This window comes from Scyliorhinus canicula, chromosome 4 (genome assembly GCF_902713615.1).
Source record: "Scyliorhinus canicula chromosome 4, sScyCan1.1, whole genome shotgun sequence".
NCBI lineage: Eukaryota > Metazoa > Chordata > Chondrichthyes > Carcharhiniformes > Scyliorhinidae > Scyliorhinus > Scyliorhinus canicula.
This window is the reverse complement of record NC_052149.1, coordinates 97,371,835-97,393,371: the sequence shown is the minus strand read 5'-3', so window position 1 is coordinate 97,393,371 and position 21,537 is coordinate 97,371,835. Positions and strand designations below refer to the sequence as shown.

The window sequence follows — 21,537 nt, the reverse complement described above, 5'->3', positions numbered from 1 at the left end:
AACATTTTTGAAAAGAATGTCCTGCAAATTTATATTAATAGGTTATCGAGACAATTCTTTGTAATGTGTGCTGCAGATGAGAACAAAAGAGTATAATTATTTGTGTAATTCCAGCCAGCACTTAAAATATTTTATATAGGTTTGGCCATTTCTGATAAATAATGTTGAAGACCATAAAACTCAGATGCTTCCCAAGATCCTGTGAACATTAAAGATTCCGCAGAATTCCATATGTTATCTTTCATACACAAGGGTTGGGAGGTAGGGTGCTGCCTTTTGCAGCTTTCTGACTCCAATAACATCCATTAGATTAGCCTTCCCATTAGTCAGCAGATTAACAGACCCAAGGCCCAATATACAGAAACATAGAAAATAGAAGCAGGAGGAGGCCATTCGGCCCTTCAAGCTTGCTCCGCCATTCATGATGATCATGGCTGATCATCAAGTTCAATACCTGATCCTGTCTTCCCCTCATATCCCTTGATCCCTTCAGCCTCAAGAGCTAAATCTAATGCATTGTTGAAATTACATAAAGTTTTGGCCTCAACTACTTACTGTGGTAGTGAATTCCACAGATTCCACTCTCTGGGTGAAGAAATTTCTCCTCACCTCAGTTGTAAAAGGTTTACCCCTTATCGTCAAACTATAAGCCCTAATTCTGGACTGCCCCATCATCGACAACATTCTTTCTGAAGCTACCCGGTCTGATCCTGTTAGAATTTTGGAAGTCTCCATGAGATCCCCTCTCACTCTTCTAAGCTCTAATGAATATAATCCTTTTTTTAAATAATTTTTATTGAGATTTTCAAAAACATATCAAAAACAGAAAATAACAACAAGAAAACAGTATCAACAACAACAAAAAGAAAAACACAATGACCCCCAAAACCAACCCCCCCCCCCCCCCCCAGTAACTACAAAAAGAAGAAATAGATAAGCACCCCGGCATATTCAATAAACACATATATACATTTCTCCCTTCCTCCGAAACAAACCCCCCCTCCCTCACCCCCCTCTCCCCCCATCTCCCCCTCTCCCCCTTCCCCTCTCCCCCCACCCCCTCTCCCCCCCACCCCCTTTCCCCCACCCCCTCTCCCCCCCACCCCCCTTTCCCACCCTCACCCCCTCTCCCCATCCCCCTCACCCCCTCTCTCCCCCCACCCCCCTCTCTCCCCCACCCCCCTCTCCCCCTCACCCCCTCACCCACCTCTCCCCACCCCTCACCCTCTCCCCCCTCCTCTCCCCCCTCACACCCTCCCCCTCCTCTCCCCCACACTCTCCCCTCTCCCCCCTCACTCTTCCCTCTCCCTCCTCTCCCCCCTCCTCACCCCCTCTCCCCCCTCCTCCCCTCTCATCCCCCTCCTCTTCCCCCTCCCCCCCTCCTCTCCCCCCACCCTCTCCCCCCTCACCCTCACCCCCACCTCCCCTCACCCCCACCCCCCCTCACCCCCACCCCCCCCACCCCCACCCCCCTCACCCCCAACCCCCCCTCACCCCCACCCCCACACCCCCCTCACCCCCACCCCCCCACCCCCTCACCCCACCCCCCCTCATCCCCCTCCCCCTCACCCCCACCCCCCCCCCCCTCACCTGCCTCCTCTCCCCCTCACCCCCACCCCCTGTCCTGATCCCCTCAGGGCAAATTTCACCCTCTCCAGTTTGATGAACCCCGCCATATAATTGATCCAGGCCTCCACGCCTGGGGGCCTCGCATCCTTCCATTGAAGCAAAATCCTCCGCCGGGCTACTAGGGACGTAAAGGCCAGAACACAGGCCTCTTTCGCCTCCTGCACTCCCGGCTCCACTGCAACCCCAAAAATTGTGAGTCCCCAGCCTGGCTTGACCCTGGATCCTACCACCCTCGACACCATCCTTGCTACCCCCTTCCAAAACTCCCCCAGCACTGGGCATGCCCAGAACATATGGGCGTGGTTCGCTGGGCTCCCCGAGCACCTAGCACACCTGTCTTCGCTCCCGAAAAACCTACTCATCCTCGTCCCGGTCATGTGGGCCCTGTGCAGCACCTTGAACTGTATGAGGCTAAGCCTCACACAGGAAGAGGAGGAATTCATGCTTTCCAGGGCATCCGCCCACGTCTCCTCCTCAATCTCCTCACATATCTCCTCTTCCCATTTACCCTTCAGTTCCTCCACCGAGGCCTCATCCACCTCCTGCATGACGTGGTACACGTCCAAAATCCTCCCCCCTCCAACCCGCACCCCCGAGAGCACCCTGTCCCGTACCCCACTTGGGGGCAGCAGAGGTAACCCCTCCACCTGCTGCCTGGCACACGCCCTAACCTGCATGTACCTAAACATGTTCCCCGGGGGGAGCCCAAACTTCCCCTCTAACTCACCCAGGCTCGCAAACCTCTCATCCACAAACATCCTCCTAATACCTACCCTGTGCCAGCCCAGAAACCCGCCATTGATGCTCCCTGGAACAAACCGGTGGATCCCCGTATTGTGGACTCCATCGAGCCCCCCACCTCCCCCCTATGCCATCTCCATTACCCCCAAATGTTGAGGGTAGCTGCCTCCACCGGGCTCGTGGTATACCTCGTTGGAGGGAGCGGCAACGCGCCGTTACCAGTGCCTCCAGGCTCGTGTCCACACAGGACGCCATCTCCATCCTCTTCCATGCTGCCCCTGCCCCGTCCATTACCCACTTACGCACCATCGCTGCGTTGGCAGCCCAATAGTACCCATAGAGGTTGGTCAGCGCCAGCCCCCCCCTATCCCTGCCCCGCTCCAAAAACACCCTTCTCACCCTCGGAGTCCCATGCGCCCATACAAGTCCCGTAATACTCCTGTTAACCCTCCTAATGAATATAATCCTAACCGATTTAGCCTCTTCTCATATGACAGTCCCGCCAACCCAGGAATCAGTTTGGTAAACCTTTGATGTACTCCCTCCATAGCAAGAACATCTTTCCTCAGGTAAGGACACCAAAACTGCTCACAATACTCCAGGTTTGGCCTCACCAATGCTCTATACAATTGCAGTAAAACATCTTTATTCCTAAACTCAAATCCTCTTCCTATGAAGGCCAACATATTATTTGCCCTGTTTACTGCCTGCTGTACCTGCACATTACTTTCAGCGATTGATGCACGAGGACACCAAGGTCTCGCTGAGTATCCACCTCTCTCAATTTATACCCATTCAAATAATAATCAGCCTTCCTATTTTTGCTCCTGAAGTGGATAACCTCACATTATACTGCATCTGCCATCCATATGCCCAGTCACTCAGCCTATCCAAATCCCACTGAAGCATCTCTTCATCCTCCTCACAGCTCACCTCCCACCCAACTTTGTATCATCTGCAAATTTGGAGATAATACATTTAGTTCCCTCATCCAAATAATTAATATATAATGTGAACAGTTGGGGTCTTAACACAGATTCCACTGGTACCCCACTAGTCACTGCCTGCCAATCAGTAAAAGACCCATTTATTCCAACTTTCTGCTTTCTGTTTGCTAACCAGCTTTCTATCCATCTCCAGATACTGCATGTAATCCCATGCACTTTAACTTTACACAATAATCTGTTATGTGAGACCTTGTCGAAAGCCTTCTGAAAGTCTAAATAAACCACATCTATCGATTCTCCCTGGTCAACTCTGCTGGTTACAATGAATGGTAGTTGGAGTTTACTTATGTAAGGCTGCCATTTTCAGCACAGTAAGAAGTCTTACGACACCAGGTTAAAGTCCAACAGGTTTGTTTCGAATCATAAACTTTCGGAGCGCAGCTCCTTCCTCAGGTGAAGGAGCTACACTCCGAAAGCTAGTGATTCGAAACAAACCTGTTGGACTTTAACCTGGTGTTGGAAGACGTCTTACTGTGCCCACCCCAGTCCAGCGGGGAGCACAGCTCCTTCCTCAGGTGAAGGAGCTACACTCCGAAAGCTAGTGATTCGAAACAAACCTGTTGGACTTTAACCTGGTGTTGGAAGACGTCTTACTGTGCCCACCCCAGTCCAGCGGGGAGCACAGCTCCTTCCTCAGGAGAAGGAGCTGCGCTCCGAAAGCTAGTTATTCGAAACAAACCTGTTGGACTTTAATCTGGTGTTCTAAGACTTCTTACTGTCCCCACCCCAGTCGAACACCGGCATCTCCACATCATTTTTCAGCACAGCATAGCAGAACATGCGTCAACCCTGTACAACCAGCACGTAATCCAAGTGGTAAGTAGGAGGTGAGAGCAGGCTCATTAAGCTCTGGGTAATTCCCAGAACTAATTAATCATGAATGCAGGTTAAAGGGACATAAGCACCTGATACTGATGTAACAAATTATGAAAATAAGAGACTGAGATCTGGTGGGAAACAGATGTACAAAGTTGTGTACTGTACTCGGATATGTAAATAAAACATAATACATTTTACTAATAACAGTCTATGGTAGCAATCCAAGAAACCCAATCTAGACCTTGAACCCATGACAAAACGTGGTGGCAGCTGGCGGCTTCTGTCGATTGTTCATGTGCACCATCCGAATCATGGTGGCAGTGAACAGTGCATAGAGAACCAGCAAAATTCCAAGAGAAGGCTGCAGACCTTCAAAATATACAAAAGGCAAGAAGGAAAAAGATTGAAGAGTCACTTGAGAATGGGGCATTATTGATGCGGCAGATGCAAGCAGGCACACAGGCCTGGAGTCCAGGCAGTGGTGAGTACAGACCAAGTCAAACTACTGAAGCAGAAACAGATGCAGAGCTTAGAGTAAGCATGGCATCTACATTGCCACTCCCAGATCTGTTGCAAAGTTTTGAAGGCTTGCAATAGGCTCAATGCTAGGACAATTGGAAGAAGAGATTGTCCAGGTACAGAACAGCTTCAGGTTTACATAAGAAGGAACAACAGGATCAGGTCAGCACTTTACACAGTGGGGGACATAGCATATGATATTATTGCAAGAAAGGATATCGATGACACTTCAAGTTCATATCAGGAAGTCCTCCAGGCATTCGACTCGTACGTCAGTGTTCGAAACAAAATTGATAATTGAGCAAGCAAAATTTAATAAGAGGTGGTAAAATCCAGGCAAATGCATGAACTAATGGCAGTCTTTCATGGAATTGCAAATATGGTATAAAGTTAAAGAGCATGGGATTACGGGTAATGTCTTGAGATGGATAGAAAGCTGGTTAGCAAACAAGAAGCAAAAAGCTAAACACTTGGTAGTCTTTCAAGGAATTGCATATATGGGATTCACAGAGATGAATTAATATGGGATCTTAATATGGTTGGGATCTTAGATGAAACCAACAGATCGTTTGCAAACAAGGCAAGACTTAACTCAAAGCAAGACAGATCTAGCTTATGATGCTCAACAGAATAATTATTATCGGAAAGGTGATGTCCATTGGGACAAAAAAGGCAGTGAAGCCATTTAATTGTTAGACACAAAAGAGAAAGCGCAGTAAGCAAAAGCCTGCAAAAGCGGAAAAAAGCCATGTTGAGAAGTTCACGGCATGACAGAAAAACAGATAAAAGCCGATTGAATGCCCAGCACGGGGAGGGAAGTTAGGCAAGATCAGGAGCTGGATTCTCCGCACCCCGATGGCGAAATCGTGATCGGCAACGGGGCGGAGAATCCAGTTTCACGTACAAAATTGTGACCGGCGCTGGTTCCGCGATTCTCTGCCCCCCAAAAAGCGGCGTACTCAGGGAGCACGCTGCTCCGAGCATCAAATGCCTGAGGCCCGCCCCGCTATTCTCCAACGCCGACCGCCAAATTCCCGATGGTGAAGACCACTCATGGTCCCACCGTTCATGACGCCCGCATGGCGGCTGTGGACTCAGTCCGGGAGTGCCACAGTCGGGGTAGGGCCGATCAGAGAGCAAGGGGGGCCTCATTCGGGACTGGGGACTATGTGTGCGCGCAGTCCGGGTCGGGCGGACGTCCGATGCTAACATGGGGTCCACATCCGTGGGCCGCGATGGAGCACAGCGCAGCCACTGGAGGCCGCCGCAGTGCGCATGCACAGCCTCTGACCCAGAAGTGCGGATGGCCATATCAGCAGCTGGAGCTGCGAGCTCCATGACAGCTGCCTGCTAGCCCCTTGTTAGGCTGGGAATCTGTGGCCTTTTGGCACCAGTTTTCCTGGTGTAAAAGACCACAGTTTTCACAATGGCGTGGGGACTTAGTCCCAAAAACAGAGAATCCCGCCCCGGATATTTAAAAAGTTTGCCGATCCAAAGTTCTCACAGCTCATAGGAAGAGAGAAAGTTACAAGGAAACCAAATGAAATCCAAGTGGAAGAACCACAGAACAAACAAATAACCTTCTTAAGGCGAATTCAATGAAACAAAAAATAATTATTGGAGCATTAAATTAGGAGTTGATGGTCACCCCACGGAACTAAAGCTAGATATTGGTGCAAGTGTTTCACTGTTACCTCATGAAGTTACATAACGTAAAAATATCAGATTATAACCAATCTCCATCTGTTGCAAGGTCTGGAGGAACAATGGTAAAAGTTTTAGACCAACAAGTTGAAGACATAGGGAGAAAGAAATTGAGGATCCCTGTATTTTATTAACAAGGCTGATGGAATTGCTGACCAGCAGTCCAGTGAGCTATTCAGGAATGAATTTCCATCCCTATTTTCAGGCTCGGGAAAACTGAACCAGAATATCACATATTCCTGAGAGTACATGTAAATCTACATATCTCTTCACAGCAAGGAAGGGCCCTCGCCCACTTGTAGACAAAATCAAAAAGTGAGATTGAAGACAGGTTACAACAAGGGCCACCTCTCCATCATACCGTTGAAGTGGTGGTCTAGAATGGTCACAGTAGTAGAATCCGTGCGTACTTGACTGGAAGATTTAAATTTTATTGAAGAAGTGGAAACATATACGTCACTCATTAAGAGTTTACAAGAAATTAAGCAAGGGGCAGCACAGTTGCTTCACAGGTCCAGGGTCCCAGGTTCGCTTCCCGGCTTGGGTTACTGTCTGTGTGGAGTCTGCATGTTCTCCCCGTGTCTGTGCGTGTTTCCTCCACGTGCTCCGGTTTCCTCCCACAAGTCCCAAAAGGCGTGCTGTTAGGTGTTAGGTGAATTGGACATTCTGAATTCTCCCTCTGTGTACCCGAACAGGCGCCGGAGTGTGGCGACTGAGGGCTTCTCACAGTAACTTCATTGCAGTGTTAATGTAAGCCTATTTGTGACAATAATGATTATTATTATTATTAAAAATGTGCTTCAGCAGGATGATGAGTGGATCAAAATAAAAGAGTTTTGAAAGAGAGGAAGGCCTGAGAATCCTAACAACCCAGTACCTCGCCAATACTTGGAGTAGAGAAAACATCTCACAATCTTTGATGATTTCTTAGTTTTTAATGACAGACTGGCCATCTCTAAAACACTTTGATTCAACATTCACCAGATAATCCATCAAGGTCACTTGGGAATAGTGAAATACCAAGTAAAAGTCCAGCAGTGTGTCTGATGGTCAGGCATCAGCTACTCCGTTGAAGAGTTATTCATGAATTACTTTACGTTGCAGTGAATAGTTAACAGCAGAGCAAACCATTGGCACAATCCACTTTTCCTTCAAGGTCATGGCAGTGCTTGGGAAAGAATTTATTTGAGTTTAATGGAAAAGGTTTCATCATCGTTATTGACTATTACTCCAGATGATTTGAAGTGAGTAGACTGTAGAGCCCACGGCAGAGGCAATGATTACATCACTAAGAAAAGTCTTCACGACACATGGCATCCTGGGCGTTGTGGTGTTAGGCAATGGTCACCAGTTTGCTAATGAGCTGTTCTGTAACTTTGCACAGGAATATAGTTTCATACATGTGGCTAGTTTGCCTAGATATTCTCAGCCGAATGGAGAAGCAGAAAGAGGAGTTGGAGCAATCAAGGAATTGATGATAAAGAACAAAGATATTAATTTAACCCTTCTTAACCAAAGAACCTCACTGCTAAAAAAAAATACAAGTTCTCACCATCAGAAATGTTGATGGATAACGACTACAAACACAACTTTCAGCACCACAACAAACACTAGAACCCAGCATCACCTCAGGTGATTGTGAGAAAGTTGTGAACAAAGAGACAATCAAGCAGGTAATTTCAACTTCAGGCACAGAGCATAAGACTTGAAAGTGCTTCACTTCAGGCAGAGAGGGTAAATATCACATCAGCAGAATGAAGGCATGGTAGGAGACAGAGCTCCACAGCCAAGATCTGAAAGAATTAAGAGGGACTATGGAAATATCAGAAAGAGTGAAGAGCCTTGGCACCATTGGGAAGACAGAAATGGAACCTTGGGCACAATATTTAGATATGGATGGAGACATGGAACCAAAAACAGTAGTACTTCTACAACTCTGCTGGAAGACACTCCTATTGAATGAGAGAGTGAAGTTCATCCTCAGCCTCGAAACAAAATTAGGATCAGGTCTGGGAGATTTGTCAAGGTACCACAGAGATTGTGAAATCTAAGACTTTGGTGGAGAGATATAGAAGTAAGCATATAGTTGGAATAAAGACTTAGGGAAAATGTGGAGTAAAATGTTAACATTAGGAGCACCTGATACTGATGTAACTAGTGCTGCAACAGTGACACAATGTCATATGACTATGCGGCTGCGATCTGGTGGGAAGTTGAAGTACAACTTTGTGTCAAGTACTTAAATGTCTATAAATCTGTAAATAAACAAGAATGCTTTTTTTTTTACAGATAACAATCTGTGGTAGCATTCTTATGGTAACAGGGAAACCCTAAAGAAACCCCGTCTAGAACCCAAATCCAAGATGAAACATTAGAATAATAAAAAGAAAGACATGTTTTAACACACATAGAAAGTATTGTGTGAAGAAGAGTAAATAGCTACTGATCACTTGGAAATTTATTAAATATAACGATCATTTTCAGATTCACAGGTAATGCTAACTGGGTTGCAGGTTTGTTAAAATATAACCTACTCAGGCAGGATCCTCATTGAGATAAACATAAAATCCAAATGGCCTATAAATTCTTTAACAGTGATATCTTGTACTGAAAATCCTCTTCATTCTCATTTCCTTCATCCTCAACTGTTCCTACTCAGCTGTTAAAGTAGAGGACAGGGAAATCCAATTGAGAATCACATATCTTTATCTCAAAAACTCTGTTATTAAAGGTAATTTTGGTGGTCTCAGTCTCTCAAGGCTTTTTGAGGTAAGCTCTCTCTTGGTGTAACACAAAAACAGGAGTTGAGTAATTTATCTTCAAAGCTTCTCCAGGCTGCAGGTTGTAAAGTGAAAGCATTGTCATTATCTATTGCAACAGGTATACTTATTCTCATTCTTTCCAAGTCAGCCTTTGTGGATTAGGAATATAGGTTGTGGGTTTAATCACTATCACACCAGTCGTCCTCATTAGTACTTCATTTCAAATTAGCTTTTTTCTTTTTCCAATTATGAGGCAATTTAGCGTGGCCAATCCACCTAACCAGCACATCTCTGGATTATGGGGGTGAAACCAATGTGGACATGGGGAGAATGTGCAAACTCCACACGGACAGTGACCCAGAGCCGGGATTCGAACCCGAGTCCTCAGTTCCACAGCCCCAGTGCTAACCACTGGGCACCATGCCGGTCTCTTTTTGCACCACCATTATGATGCCTCTCTCACTTTCCTCCGCAATGCAGATTGACCTCTGGACCCTTTGCCATCTCTTCAAGCATCCACCCAACCTCATGGCACTCACCCACCCTCCGGCCATGGGCACGTGGCCGGAGCTGTGTCCCATCTCCTGGGTGTTTGGATGTTGCGTGTGTAGTGTTTCCTCCCGCATTGTTCAAGTACAGTGTCCACCATCAAGGTGTGTTTGGGATGCTAGGCATTGACTTCCACATGCTACATGGCTCACCCACCACAGGAATCCACTTGGCCTGTGTGAAGTGGTCACTTAACCATGATTGCCAATTCCCTGTCAGCAATATCTTTCAGCCGTGCAGTCAGAGGCCTCGGCAGTTGTTGGAGATATGGGTGATCGGTGGGGCAAACAGGCAGGGACAAGTGTTGCCCCCGGAACGGTTACACACTATCCAGGGGTTGGCATAGTGGTGCCGCGAGCAGTTGCCCCTCCAGCGCCTCCCACCAGGCCCCATGGCGAGCTTCACGTCCCCCCCCCCACCCCACCCCTGCCGAGCACTGGGGTGGCAAGCCCAACGCCCCCTGTGAGCAAAGATGGCTACTCGCCTCCTCGGAGAAGCCCTTCTGCCATGTTCACATTTTTCAAAAGGAATACTAATCAGCACCAGCCTGACCACTTGCTGAGGAGGCTGCTGAATGAAGGGAGGACATCGGATATGGGGTTGCTCCTGTAATTGTGTGGAAATAGGGTTTAAGTGGTGATAATTGCTTTCTCGCCACGCTACAGCGAGATCCCGATTTCGCCCATGAAAGCAGGCCCGTTGCATAGCAAACTGTTTGGCGCCCATCTTGTTTTTGGCTTTTCCTGCTATTCACCGGCCTCATTATGCTTGAGCGAGCGTGCAATGAGGCCAGAAAATCACGCCCAGTGTTGTTTAAAGAGTGGGAGGTCATGCATGACTCATTTATTGGGATTCCTTAAGCTAATGATAGACCTAGTAGTTATAGACCCAGACAGTTCTCCTTCTCATATTGGCACCTTAGTTACATCAGATTCTATGTGCATGCTGACAACACCCAACTTTACCTCACCAACATTTCCACCTCCACAGCCTCTGATTTCACACAGAGCCTGTCTAATTGTATGAGCAGAAATTCACTCTTGAAGAAAGTTTGAGAGGGTACAGAAGTTTTTAAAATTACGAAAGATTTGGGTAAATGGCATGCAAGTAAGCACAATTTATATTAAAGGACAACAAATGAAAATGGGAAATATAGGGGGCTGAATTCTCCGTTCCTGAGACTAAGTGCTGACACCAGAGCAGGATTCGTGGAAGTTCACAACAGTAAACCTAATGCCAAACCTGGACTGATTCAGCGACTGTGAAAGGGCTAGCATCAGTGTCACGTGGAACACAATCAATTCCAATGGAAAATAGTGTGGGATTCGCCAGGTCCGTGATTAACACTCGGGAGGCTGACAAGCTGCAGCTGCATATACACATTACACTCCTCACACACACACATCCCAGCCAACAAGATGGCATCGGTAGTGCTGGAGCGCGCCCATACAGCTGATGGGTCAGCTGGAATCAGAGGGTACCTAGGTGGGGTGTCCGGGGGACACCTATATGACCAGTGACCCCATGTTTACAATAGCTGTCAGTGGCATGCGCAGCTGCCTTTCCGGCTGCAGCAATGGTGTTCCGTACCGGTCCACCCTGACCCCACAGACTACCTCCTGGCCATACCCCCGCTACTCTCCCCAAGCCCTGGCAGAAGCCCCCCGACCAGCAGCAAACTGACAGCAAACTATGGTGATATTGGACACTAGCCATACCCCCTCCCTCTCCCTCAGCAGCCATGACACCGGTTTCATGATTTTTAAAAGAACAAGTGAACCATACTGTCAGCAACTTGGCTCATCGGAGGCAAAGAATCGCAGAGGCCCTGGAGAATACCAGGTTAGGCCCGCTATGATATGCAAACAGTGTTTACTCTACATGCGTTGCAGACCACATTGATTCCGCTGTCGACGTAACGGAGAATTGCGATTTGGCATCAAATCACCGCCTGCTGCAATTTTGGCATTGGAACTTATTTTCAGCCCAATCATTTCCCGATTTTGGCATCAGCCAATGGAGAATCCCGCCCGGATGTCTTTTTTTCACGAAAGAGTTGGTTAAGTATGTGAAGCAGACTGCCAACATAGTTTATAGAACATGAAAAATTAATGAGTTTCAAGAAGGGACTCGACAGTTTCTTGGCAACAAAAAGGATTCGAGGTCATTCAGAATGAAACAATTAATTACCATAGAGAGATGGACTAGAACAGCAATCTTTTCTTGCTGAAACTGTTACCCTGTAACTTTAGATTTCATTAGTACAAAGGAAACATCAATATACACCTACTTGGCTCTCAAAAGGTCTTGATCTTTCAATGCTGATCCCTGTAGGTAAATCACTCTTTGTGCCCACATTGGAATTTGCAAAACCCTTCGAACTTGTAAATCCATTTCAGTGGGACAGAGGATCACCACGTAGTAATCCTGTTAGAAAAATGAAATTAAATGTGGCTATAGGGAAGTAATATATGTCCTGTTCTATTCTCGGTTATTACTGGCTCACTTGTTAATATGCCTCCATTATTGATATACTAGCTTTTGAAATGTATTAATTCAGAAATATTGTCATTGTCATTGTTAACAATAATTTAAATCTGGCTTTACAATATATACCAGGGTAAAGTCAACAATGATCTTATAGCTGGTATTGGGTGTCCCATGTATGTTAGAATTTCAACTCCCTTTATATCCATTAAAGCAAATTACTGCGGATGCTGGAATCTGAAACCAAAAAGAAAATGCTGAAAAACTCAGCAGGTCTGGCAGCATCTTAGGGAGAGAAAGGAGCTAACGTTTCGAGTCCAGATCACCCTTTGTCAAAGCTGAAGATAAAGTGGGAAAAATTTATACTGCAGAGTGACAATGAAAGACGAGTCATGGGATTCTATGCGAATCCCAGGGAAACGGGGTGCTAATAGCCACAGAAAGCAAGGGGAAAGAGTGCGAATGGCGAAGGTGTGAAAGGCCAAACTGCAGAGAAACTAACATCAGAGGGTAAACTGTGACATTTGTAGATGTCGGGGGAGGGTAAGGGGGAAGAAAAGGGGAGAAAGGGTAATGAAAGGTAGATAAGATGGGGGGGGGGGTGTGAATATACATAAAGAAAGACAAGAGAGAAATTAAAATGAAATGAAATGAAATGAAAATCGCTCATTGTCACAAGTAGGCTTCAAATGAAGTTACTGTGAAAAGCCCCTAGACACCACATTCCGGCACCTGTTCGGGGAGGCTGGTACGGGAAAGAAATGGTTAAAAAAAAACAGTTAAGATGAAATGGGATGAAAACAAATGGGTCGAGGTATTATCTGAAGTTGTTGAACTCGATGTTGAGACCGGAAGGTTGTCGTGTGCCTAACCGGAAGATGAGATGTTCCTCCTGTTTGCGTTGAGCTTCACTGGAACATTGTAGCAGGCCAAGGACAGATATGTGGGCATGGGAGCAGGGTCTTGTGTTAAAATGGCAAGCAGCGGGAAGGTCAGGGTCCTGAATGCGCATCGACCGAAGGTGCTCAGCAAAGCATTTGGTCTGGTCTCTCCAATATCGAGGAGACCACATTGGGAGTAGCGAATGTAATACACCAAATTGGAAGAGGTGCAAGTGAAATGCTGCTTAACCTGGAATATGTGTGTGGTGCCTGGGTTGTTAAGGAGGTAATGGCAGATGTTACACCTTCTGCAATTGCATGGGAAGGTCCCATGGGTGATGGGAGAGGTGTTGGGTATGGTGGAGGAGTAGACTAGATTATCTCAGAGGGAACGGTCTCTGTGGAATGCTGGCAGAGGGAGTGAAGGGAAGATGTGTTTGGTGGTGGCATCACGCTGGACTCGGCGAAAATGATGGAGAATTATGCTTTGCATGCGGAGGCTGGTGGTGAAATCAACTGTGATTTCCCATCTACAGTTGTTGACAGGGCCCTCAACAGTGTCTGGTCCATCTCCTGCGCCACTACCCTCGTCCCCTCCCCTCCCTCCCAGAACAAGGATAGAGTCCCCCTCGTTCTCACATTTCATCCCACCAGCCTCTGTCTGCAAAGCATAATCTTCCACCATTTTCACCAACTCCAGCAAAACGAAGAATCGCGCCGGAGGAGAATTCCACCCCCGGTATCTGCTTGCCTTGCATCTCAGAAAATGTCGAGGTACCATACATCTTTCTCAAAAATAGCAACCAACTCCTCAAAAAAATATTACATACATGCATTAAATACACGAATAGGATGGGAATAAAGGGATACCAGGAAGTGTAGAAGATTTTAGTTTAGACGGGCAGCATGGTCGGCACGGGCTTGGAGGGCTGAAGGGCCTGTTCCTGTGCTGTACTTTTCTTTGTTCTTTGTTGTTTATCCTACATATCTGTTAATGGTCTATTAATTATGTTGTTAAAGATACACAGGTGATGGGCATTGTTTGATTAATGATTGGGATCACATATAAAAACAGTCAGTATGCTAGAGGCCTTCCACAACCAGTGGATTCCGCAGTGGCTGCAGTACATCATTAACCTAGAAACAACATTTTTGTTTTCTTTTAACGTGCTTTTTTGTCACAACGCAGGTTTAAGCGGCTTTCAGTTTATTTTATGGGTATTAAAAGAGCATATAAGTCAACTGAGACATTGAGTTTGTAGTTAGGAGGCAGAGATCTGTAAGACTGAATCCTGCAAATAAACCCACTATCAAGGAAAAGGATTGTGTCTTGTTTTGTACTTCATTATGGATTAGTTCAATTTAACAATATCATGAGGACTGAGCCAATTTTTGTTTTCGGAGTGCTGCTCTGCAATGGGGGGATTGTTGGGTTACGGGTATACGGGTTACGTGGGTTTAAGTGGGGTGATCATTGTTCGGCACAACATCGAGGGCCGAAGGGCCTGTTCTGTGCTGTACTGTTCTATGTTCTATGTTCTATGTTCTAATGCAAGCTTATTTGCTTGTGTTGATATTTTTCTTTTAAAATGTCCAGATAATTTATTGCAGATAAAACAGTGTTTAATATTACATATGGCATGAATCAGTATTGATTCCTGATGTCTCAAAACACACCTTCGCTGATTTTTGATAATGAAAGTTGGGTTTTATTACTCTAATTATTAACTACTAATGGAAAGGTTATGTTCTGATTATAGTGTGACTTACATCCCAGATTCATACATCACAAATCTACTTGGAAGGTGCAGCTTTGCTGAGATTAATTGGATCCACCTTCCCATTAATTGGTCAATGTAAAAGAGTTACTGTCTTTTAAAATCTGTCAGTCAATACCAGCTGTACAATCGCTACAAAAATTGCATATATGGTTAGGGCCCTGATTCCTTGCACAGTAGTAAGTGTGAAAAAATTATCTCTAAATGGAAAATCATCCAAATTATCTCTCACTGGAAATTCATTTAAACAGGTGAAAAAATACTTAATATGGACTTAATAATACTTAATACTAAAATAAATCGAAATTTATTTATGTAATTAATACTTTAGTGAGTGATTTGGCGATTAGTAACATTTTCATTATCTGGTTTACTGCTAAATTGTCTCAGAAACATGAATGACTTTATTTAGTTTAATAAATTTGAATATTAACATGCTAAAAAAGATTAAAATGTTCTTTCCTTCAGCAAACATATAAAATTTAAATGTGTTTCTGATGATTTAATTCATTAAATCAAGAAGTCTTTGATTGCGATTAGTAAAATATAAGTTTGTGCTGATAAGTGTGGTTGTAAGGCGACATTAACATGGGAAAACAATTGGACTGTACTAAACTTATGGAAGGTTCAACTGCATGCATTTTAAACTGCTTCTTTGGTTGACAACTATGTAGTTAGAAGACATATTCCTTATAACCTGCAGCCTGGGATGAGCGTAGAATTCATTCAAAAAATCCATCAGCAGGTCAATCTTCAAAGACGTGACACACAGCACGACATGTTTCTCCGTCTGAGCTCTGTGGCGACTATAGTTTCCTCCTGATTTCTGCCTCTCCATCCACAGGTAGGCCAGCTGTTCAAACTACAGGATAAAACATTACTTACCAACTCGCACAAGAAAAATAAGAAGACGTAGCACATGTGTAACTTAGACAGAAAATCAAGTTAGACAGATTTTATTTTATTTTTTATTACTGCAACTAATCCAGATTATAATATTGTTTGCTTATTGATGTGCATTTCAAATCCAAATTTGCAGTTTTCATACATATTACATGAAGGGGAATAGAAAGTCCTGCAAGGTCCTTTTGATTAATTTCTACAATGGAGACCATTCAGAAGGATACATTTTCCAATCAGCTACATCCAATTAATGGGAGTAAAGTGTACATAATCAAGAGAAAAATAGGCGGAAGATTGCTTATGTCAATTTTCATCCATATACTGACTCATCCAATTTGCTGGTTGGGTTTTATGTTTGTGTCAAAGTTTGTTGTTAAATATAATAAGATTAGCCTCTGTGGATGTTAGTTAGCTGTCAATATAATTTCCTGGTGTTTGTGCCAAGATCGCATTCTGTCAAGTTGCTGCACAAGCAAAATGGCAATCCAGGGCTGTAAGAGTGCTGTGTGCAGAACTACTTCTAAAAAGCCATTAGGGAAGATTTGTCACAGTGGTTTATCTGACATTTTTTTTACTTTCTGCTCCTCTCTCGCTTTCATTTTATTATTCAGGTGGCTGTATTCCAAGTAGTCTGGCATTACCATTTTCTGTTAAACCACAATTGTGGAGCAATGGGTTTCCCAATGTGCTTCCTTTTACTTATGCTTATTTAAATGGAAGAAGAGACGCAATGGAAGGATTCCAGTGACAGACTTCTGTCCATATTTACAGATGTACAGCTTTCCAGGTCAGGGAACATCATGATGGAGTGCTGCATCATTTGTTCAAGGACTCCTATAACTAACAGATATCATTGATCATGGGGACTCAATTGTTATAATAATTAAGCACAAAAACAAGCTGCTTTCCTCAATCTCCTTCTGAGCATGCTGCAATATGTCCTGTGAGGATGGTGCCCTGGGGTGGAAAGCAGATCTTCATTCCTTGATGCACAACATTTACTTTGACAGCTAAGCAACATGGACATTGGAGGCTTCCACTACACCATCCCCTCACCACAGATGCTGGGATTTTATGGTCATTTGTGTTGCCTGAATAAACTTTTCAAATGTATAATAAACAGATACATTAAGAAAATTAGCAATGCTCAGGACTGCTACCAATATATTTATCTAGATATGCTTTTCATTAAATATACCAATCATCCTTTTAGACAGCCAATTTTTCAAATGGTGGACTGATACGAATGTCTCGGGTAAAATTGTTAATAGGAGGAATTTCACCTCATAAGGTTTTTACATTTATTTTTCTCAGGTCGGCATGATAGAGTTACAATGTCTATTGTGTTTTGAAATCCATTTCTTTTGGTTCGAAGAACGTTGGTGCTAGGAAATAGATTTCCACTTTTACACCCAATACAATGATCAAGCATATAAAAATCAGGTACGTTCATCTTGTTTTTTAAAACTCTGAACAGTATAACGATCAACATACTATGCCTGTGTGGCATTTTCCATTTCTCCCAACATTCTGTGGCCTTCTCAAATGTATTTGCTTTGTTTGGCCCCTTGTTTCGCACTGTAACGAATCACTGTTTGTCGATGTACCATTTGTCAATGTACTCTGTTGACTATTCTTTTTTTTGTCCACTATGTATGTACTGTGTATGTTCCCTTGGCAGCAGAAAAATATTTTTCACTGTACTTCGGTGCACGTGACAATAAATCAAATCAAATGTTACAGTCAATTTAGCAGTAGTCAGTACCAAATTCAAGACAGTGGCCAGGATTCTCCAGTCCACCAGCCATATTTTCCTGGGCGGGTGCTGTCACCGGCAGCGGGATTCTCTGTTTCTGCCACCAGCCAATGGGGTTTTCCCATTGTGGCTACCCCATGCTGCTGGGAAACACACGGGCATGTTGCCGACGCTACGGAGAAACCTGCCAACGGAAAATCTCACCCATTTTGCAAAGGCACCATGACTTAAACGGATTTCACCATGCCTATCTGTGACCAGCAGATAGTGTATTCTAAACTAGATTAATATCCATACCTACATACATACTGCCTCACAAGCAACTCAGAAATTGTAATTTCCAAACTCACCAAGTTGTGAGATTAAATTTTATAAATTTGTTATAAGTGGGTCAGTTTGCAGTAAAATCCCAGCTGGTTCACTAATATTTTTCAGGGAGGAATCCTACAACCTTCCAGGATTGTTTTAAATGTGACTCCACACTAAATTCGGCCCAGATATTGTTCTAGTTGATGTGTTATGTACTCTGGGATAACACAGGCTGCAACTGGATGCAGCTTTAACCAAAAGATACTCCAGACCTTGAAGTTAGTTCAGTCTGATTTATTGAACCAGTAGCACAGTTAGCACAGTTCTCTATGAGTTTGAATCTCTGCTAACCTAAGTGTGATTACTCTGTCTGACTGAACCAGACTAGCTCTTAGCCACGTGCTGGAGGTGTGATACTGTAAATACACCCTGACTCACTCTGTAGATTTTCATCAGTGGAAAGAGGCGGAGTGTGAGTGCCTCGTGCCTTTTATAGTGAGATACCACCCCTGAGTGTCCTGCTTGCTCATTGGTCATGTCCTGTTCTCTGTGTTGATTAGCTGCCTGTCTGTATATCATTATTTGCATGTCTGCATATTATGACACTAGTAATGATCACAAATTATTCCTCTGAAAAGGACAGTAACTTCTGGACTCTACATATACGCTGTTAAACCTGGGAATCTAGAAGCAACTGTCAGTGATTCTATGCTTCTCCGGAAGTGCACCATTGAGGATTGTTCAGAATGCAATCAGTTAGAAATCTTTATTAGTGTCACAAGTAGGCTTACAGTAAAACTGTAATGAAGTTACTGTGAAAAGCCCCTACTCGCCACACTCCAGCGCCTGTTCGGGTACACCGAGGGAGAATTCAGAATGTCCAATTCACCTAACAAGCATGTCTTTTGGGAGTCGTGGGAGGAAACCGGAGCACCTGGAGGAACCCCACGCAGACACGGGGAGAACATGCAGACTCCACAGAGACAGTGACCCAAACCGGGAATCCAACCCAGGTCCCTGGCGCTGTGAGACAACAGTGCAACCATTGTGCTACCGTTCCACCCCTTGTTGAATTATTGAACTAAAAATCATTGAACTAATTGAACAATTGAACTAATGAGAACTGTCACCCCTCGCTCTTACTCTCATTGTAAAAACACTTGAAAAATTGCACATTATTGAGCTCTAAATTATGTACTAAGTTCGTAATTATTGTTGGCTCTAAAAAGGTAGTTCTGTATTTGTTGAATGTCAAATTTTTCCAGGAAGATTAGAAATACCATTTATTTTCAAATAAAATTCTTTGCAAGTGTTTTCTGATATTTTAACTTCTATCCTAATACCACACGTATGTCCCACCATTTATTTTGCTTTCTGTCAATGTAACAAATTAAAAGTGAAGGGATCCGTTGCTTTTGTCTTCCCTGTTTGCTGTATGTTGGAATGCATCAATGTGATTAATTGTTGATACAAAAAGAGAAAATGCTGGGCAGGCCTTCCTGCTCTAGCAAGAGAAACTGAGGTAACAGGCAGAATTTAATGGAAAAATTTCTGAGTTCATTTGTAGTGGTTTTTTCAGGGAGTTTCCCACCGGCTCTGCCGGCGAGTTCCACGCCGCTATCAAAGGACACATATGGGCCCTGGGGAGTTTCTCACCAGTTTAGCCCACGCTTGGAATTTTTTTTTATACCTGGGGAGCTGAAATCAGAGATTGGACCATCATTATGAAAGGGTGCCCCAATTTCTTTGTGAACTTGTAGGCTCCCACACTCTCCACCCATGGGCAGTGTCACCCCCACACAAATGGGCACTACCCCACACCCCACCCCCAAGTGAGGTAACTCCACTATAGGGTCCCTGGGGGACCCTCTTCAGGTCCCTCCACACCCCCTTACAGGCACCCCAACCCAAGACCCCCCACCTGTCAGGACAGCCCACTGGAAACGCCTGGGTTGTGCCGAGGAGCCAACATTCCAATGTGAGGGCCAGGGAGCCACCCTCAACGGTCCTCGGCCACCCAGGGGTCTCCAGTGGCTCAGGAGATACCCGGGTGCTGTCCCACCTAGTCCACATTTGTATTGACCAGTACTGAATAGCGCCGTTTAGTACTGGTCAACACAAATGTGGACCAGCTGCAGCCTCCCTTGGCGCGCCGGTAGATCCCGGGAGGCCGGTAGATATTGGGTAAACACGCCTTAGGAGGTTTAAAACCTACTTAGGCGCGCATGTTTTGTCACGCCCTTTTGGGTGGGATTCTGATTCCGACACCTCGTGGGACTTGGATAGATCCCAGGAGACGTGAAGGCTGTCGGGAAGCCCGCGAGATGCCTCTCCCGGCAGCCACCACTGTGTTGTGCTCGAGCAAGAGCGCAACATGGCGGTCGGTCGATCGCGCCCAACTTTTCAGGTGATAACCTCTTGTCTGAACGGACCATAACTAAAACAGTCGGGGTCGAGGAGACCAGATTCACAGGCAAAGCCAGAATGTTGGCATGGGAAGATAAGAGGCCTGGGTCAGGGAGTTTGGAAGATCAGAAGGCCGTTTAGAGGACAGAAGGAAGATCGAAGGTGAGGGTCAGGGTGACCAGTGACTTGTTAGGGAGATTGGCGCCATAAGGAAGACTGAAAGGCATAGGAGGGATTGGAATGGCTGAGGAAAGATCAGAAAGACTGGGAATTGTTCGATCATGGTAGGTTGGTTAAAAAGGTCAGCTGGATCCATCTGGTAATTGGAAAAGAGCTTACCTTCTGAATGCAGCAGTCCTTGCCTCCTTCCAGCCGCCTTGCTCCCTGAGGCCCAGAAATTGGTCAGTCAGGGTTAAAATTAAATTGTAGTTGCATATCAGTGTAGCCACCGAAGTTGGTCACTTCCTGACCCAAAATGGCGATTTACAAAGCACGCAGGGAAAATTGGACACTTTAAGAAAGACAAGCAGGTTGCAGAATCTTCCTGTGTATTCTGCCTGCAAAGAAAGCAGACAGCAGCGAAACCAGCAGTTTGCATATTAATGAAGCGATCCCCGGGAACAATGGATATAACGATTAGCTACATTTGGGACATTCTTTGGCAGGTCAGACTTCCCGGCGCCAACGGGAGTCTGAAACAAAGGAGACAAACAAGCCAGGAAGAATCGCCCCGCGATCGAGGGACAGCCTCAGTATTGGGGGGGATTCATACCAATCGATTGGTATGAGATCCAATCGATTGTCAGTAAGCTCGGGGTCCGCCCAAAAGGGCGCGAAGCCCCTGGGTCCTATAAATGTCAGGTCCCAAGCCCAGTTCTCCCTCTTAGCCGGCCCTCCCAGCAGAACACCTTAGCAGCTCTCGAAGAACTTGACCGTAAGGAGAGGCCTGGCCAATTGCTGCACCACCAAGTGTCATACAATGCACGCTACGAGATAGACACTCCTGACCCCCTTAGTCCATACCAGTTGGAAGCCTGCAAATCCAGTACAGAGCAAGAGGCCATTGTTCCCTGATCCGGCGGGTTCCCTTATCCAGATAAGTATTGGCCTATTAGTGGTAGGAATAGTTTAATCTTTTAGTATTATATGTATGAGTAGCGAATAACTGTGTATTAATAAACGTGTCTTGTTTTGAACCTTACTAATTGGTGTATTGAGTCATTGATCTGAACTTGAACTTCGTGGTGGTATCATAAGGATACCTGGCGACTCTAGAGCTAAGGAATA

General features: G+C 45.1%; 1 protein-coding gene and 1 long non-coding RNA gene across 3 annotated transcripts in view; one reads left to right on the top strand and one right to left on the bottom strand.

Annotated features, from left to right (window-relative positions):
* The window catches only part of kcnt2 (potassium channel, subfamily T, member 2), a 1,159,267-nt gene that overhangs the window by 582,291 nt on the left and 555,439 nt on the right, over nucleotides 1–21,537 (bottom strand). Inside the window, exons 12-13 of the mRNA XM_038794878.1 lie at nucleotides 15,574–15,738; nucleotides 12,021–12,157 (exon numbers count right to left, since the gene is read on the bottom strand). Of these exons, the coding sequence (XP_038650806.1) occupies nucleotides 12,021–12,157; nucleotides 15,574–15,738 (302 nt within the window). The remainder of the gene's footprint in view (nucleotides 1–12,020; nucleotides 12,158–15,573; nucleotides 15,739–21,537) is intronic.
* LOC119964832 overlaps nucleotides 1–21,537 on the top strand; it is a 54,637-nt gene that overhangs the window by 7,842 nt on the left and 25,258 nt on the right. Inside the window, exons 1-3 of one of the 2 annotated variants that reach the window (XR_005460376.1) lie at nucleotides 15,330–15,720; nucleotides 17,094–17,222; nucleotides 18,483–18,721. This is a non-coding gene — a long non-coding RNA (uncharacterized LOC119964832). Of the gene's footprint in view, nucleotides 1–15,329; nucleotides 15,721–17,093; nucleotides 17,223–18,482; nucleotides 18,722–21,537 lie in introns of those variants that run through there. The other variant, XR_005460377.1, reaches the window with a different exon arrangement.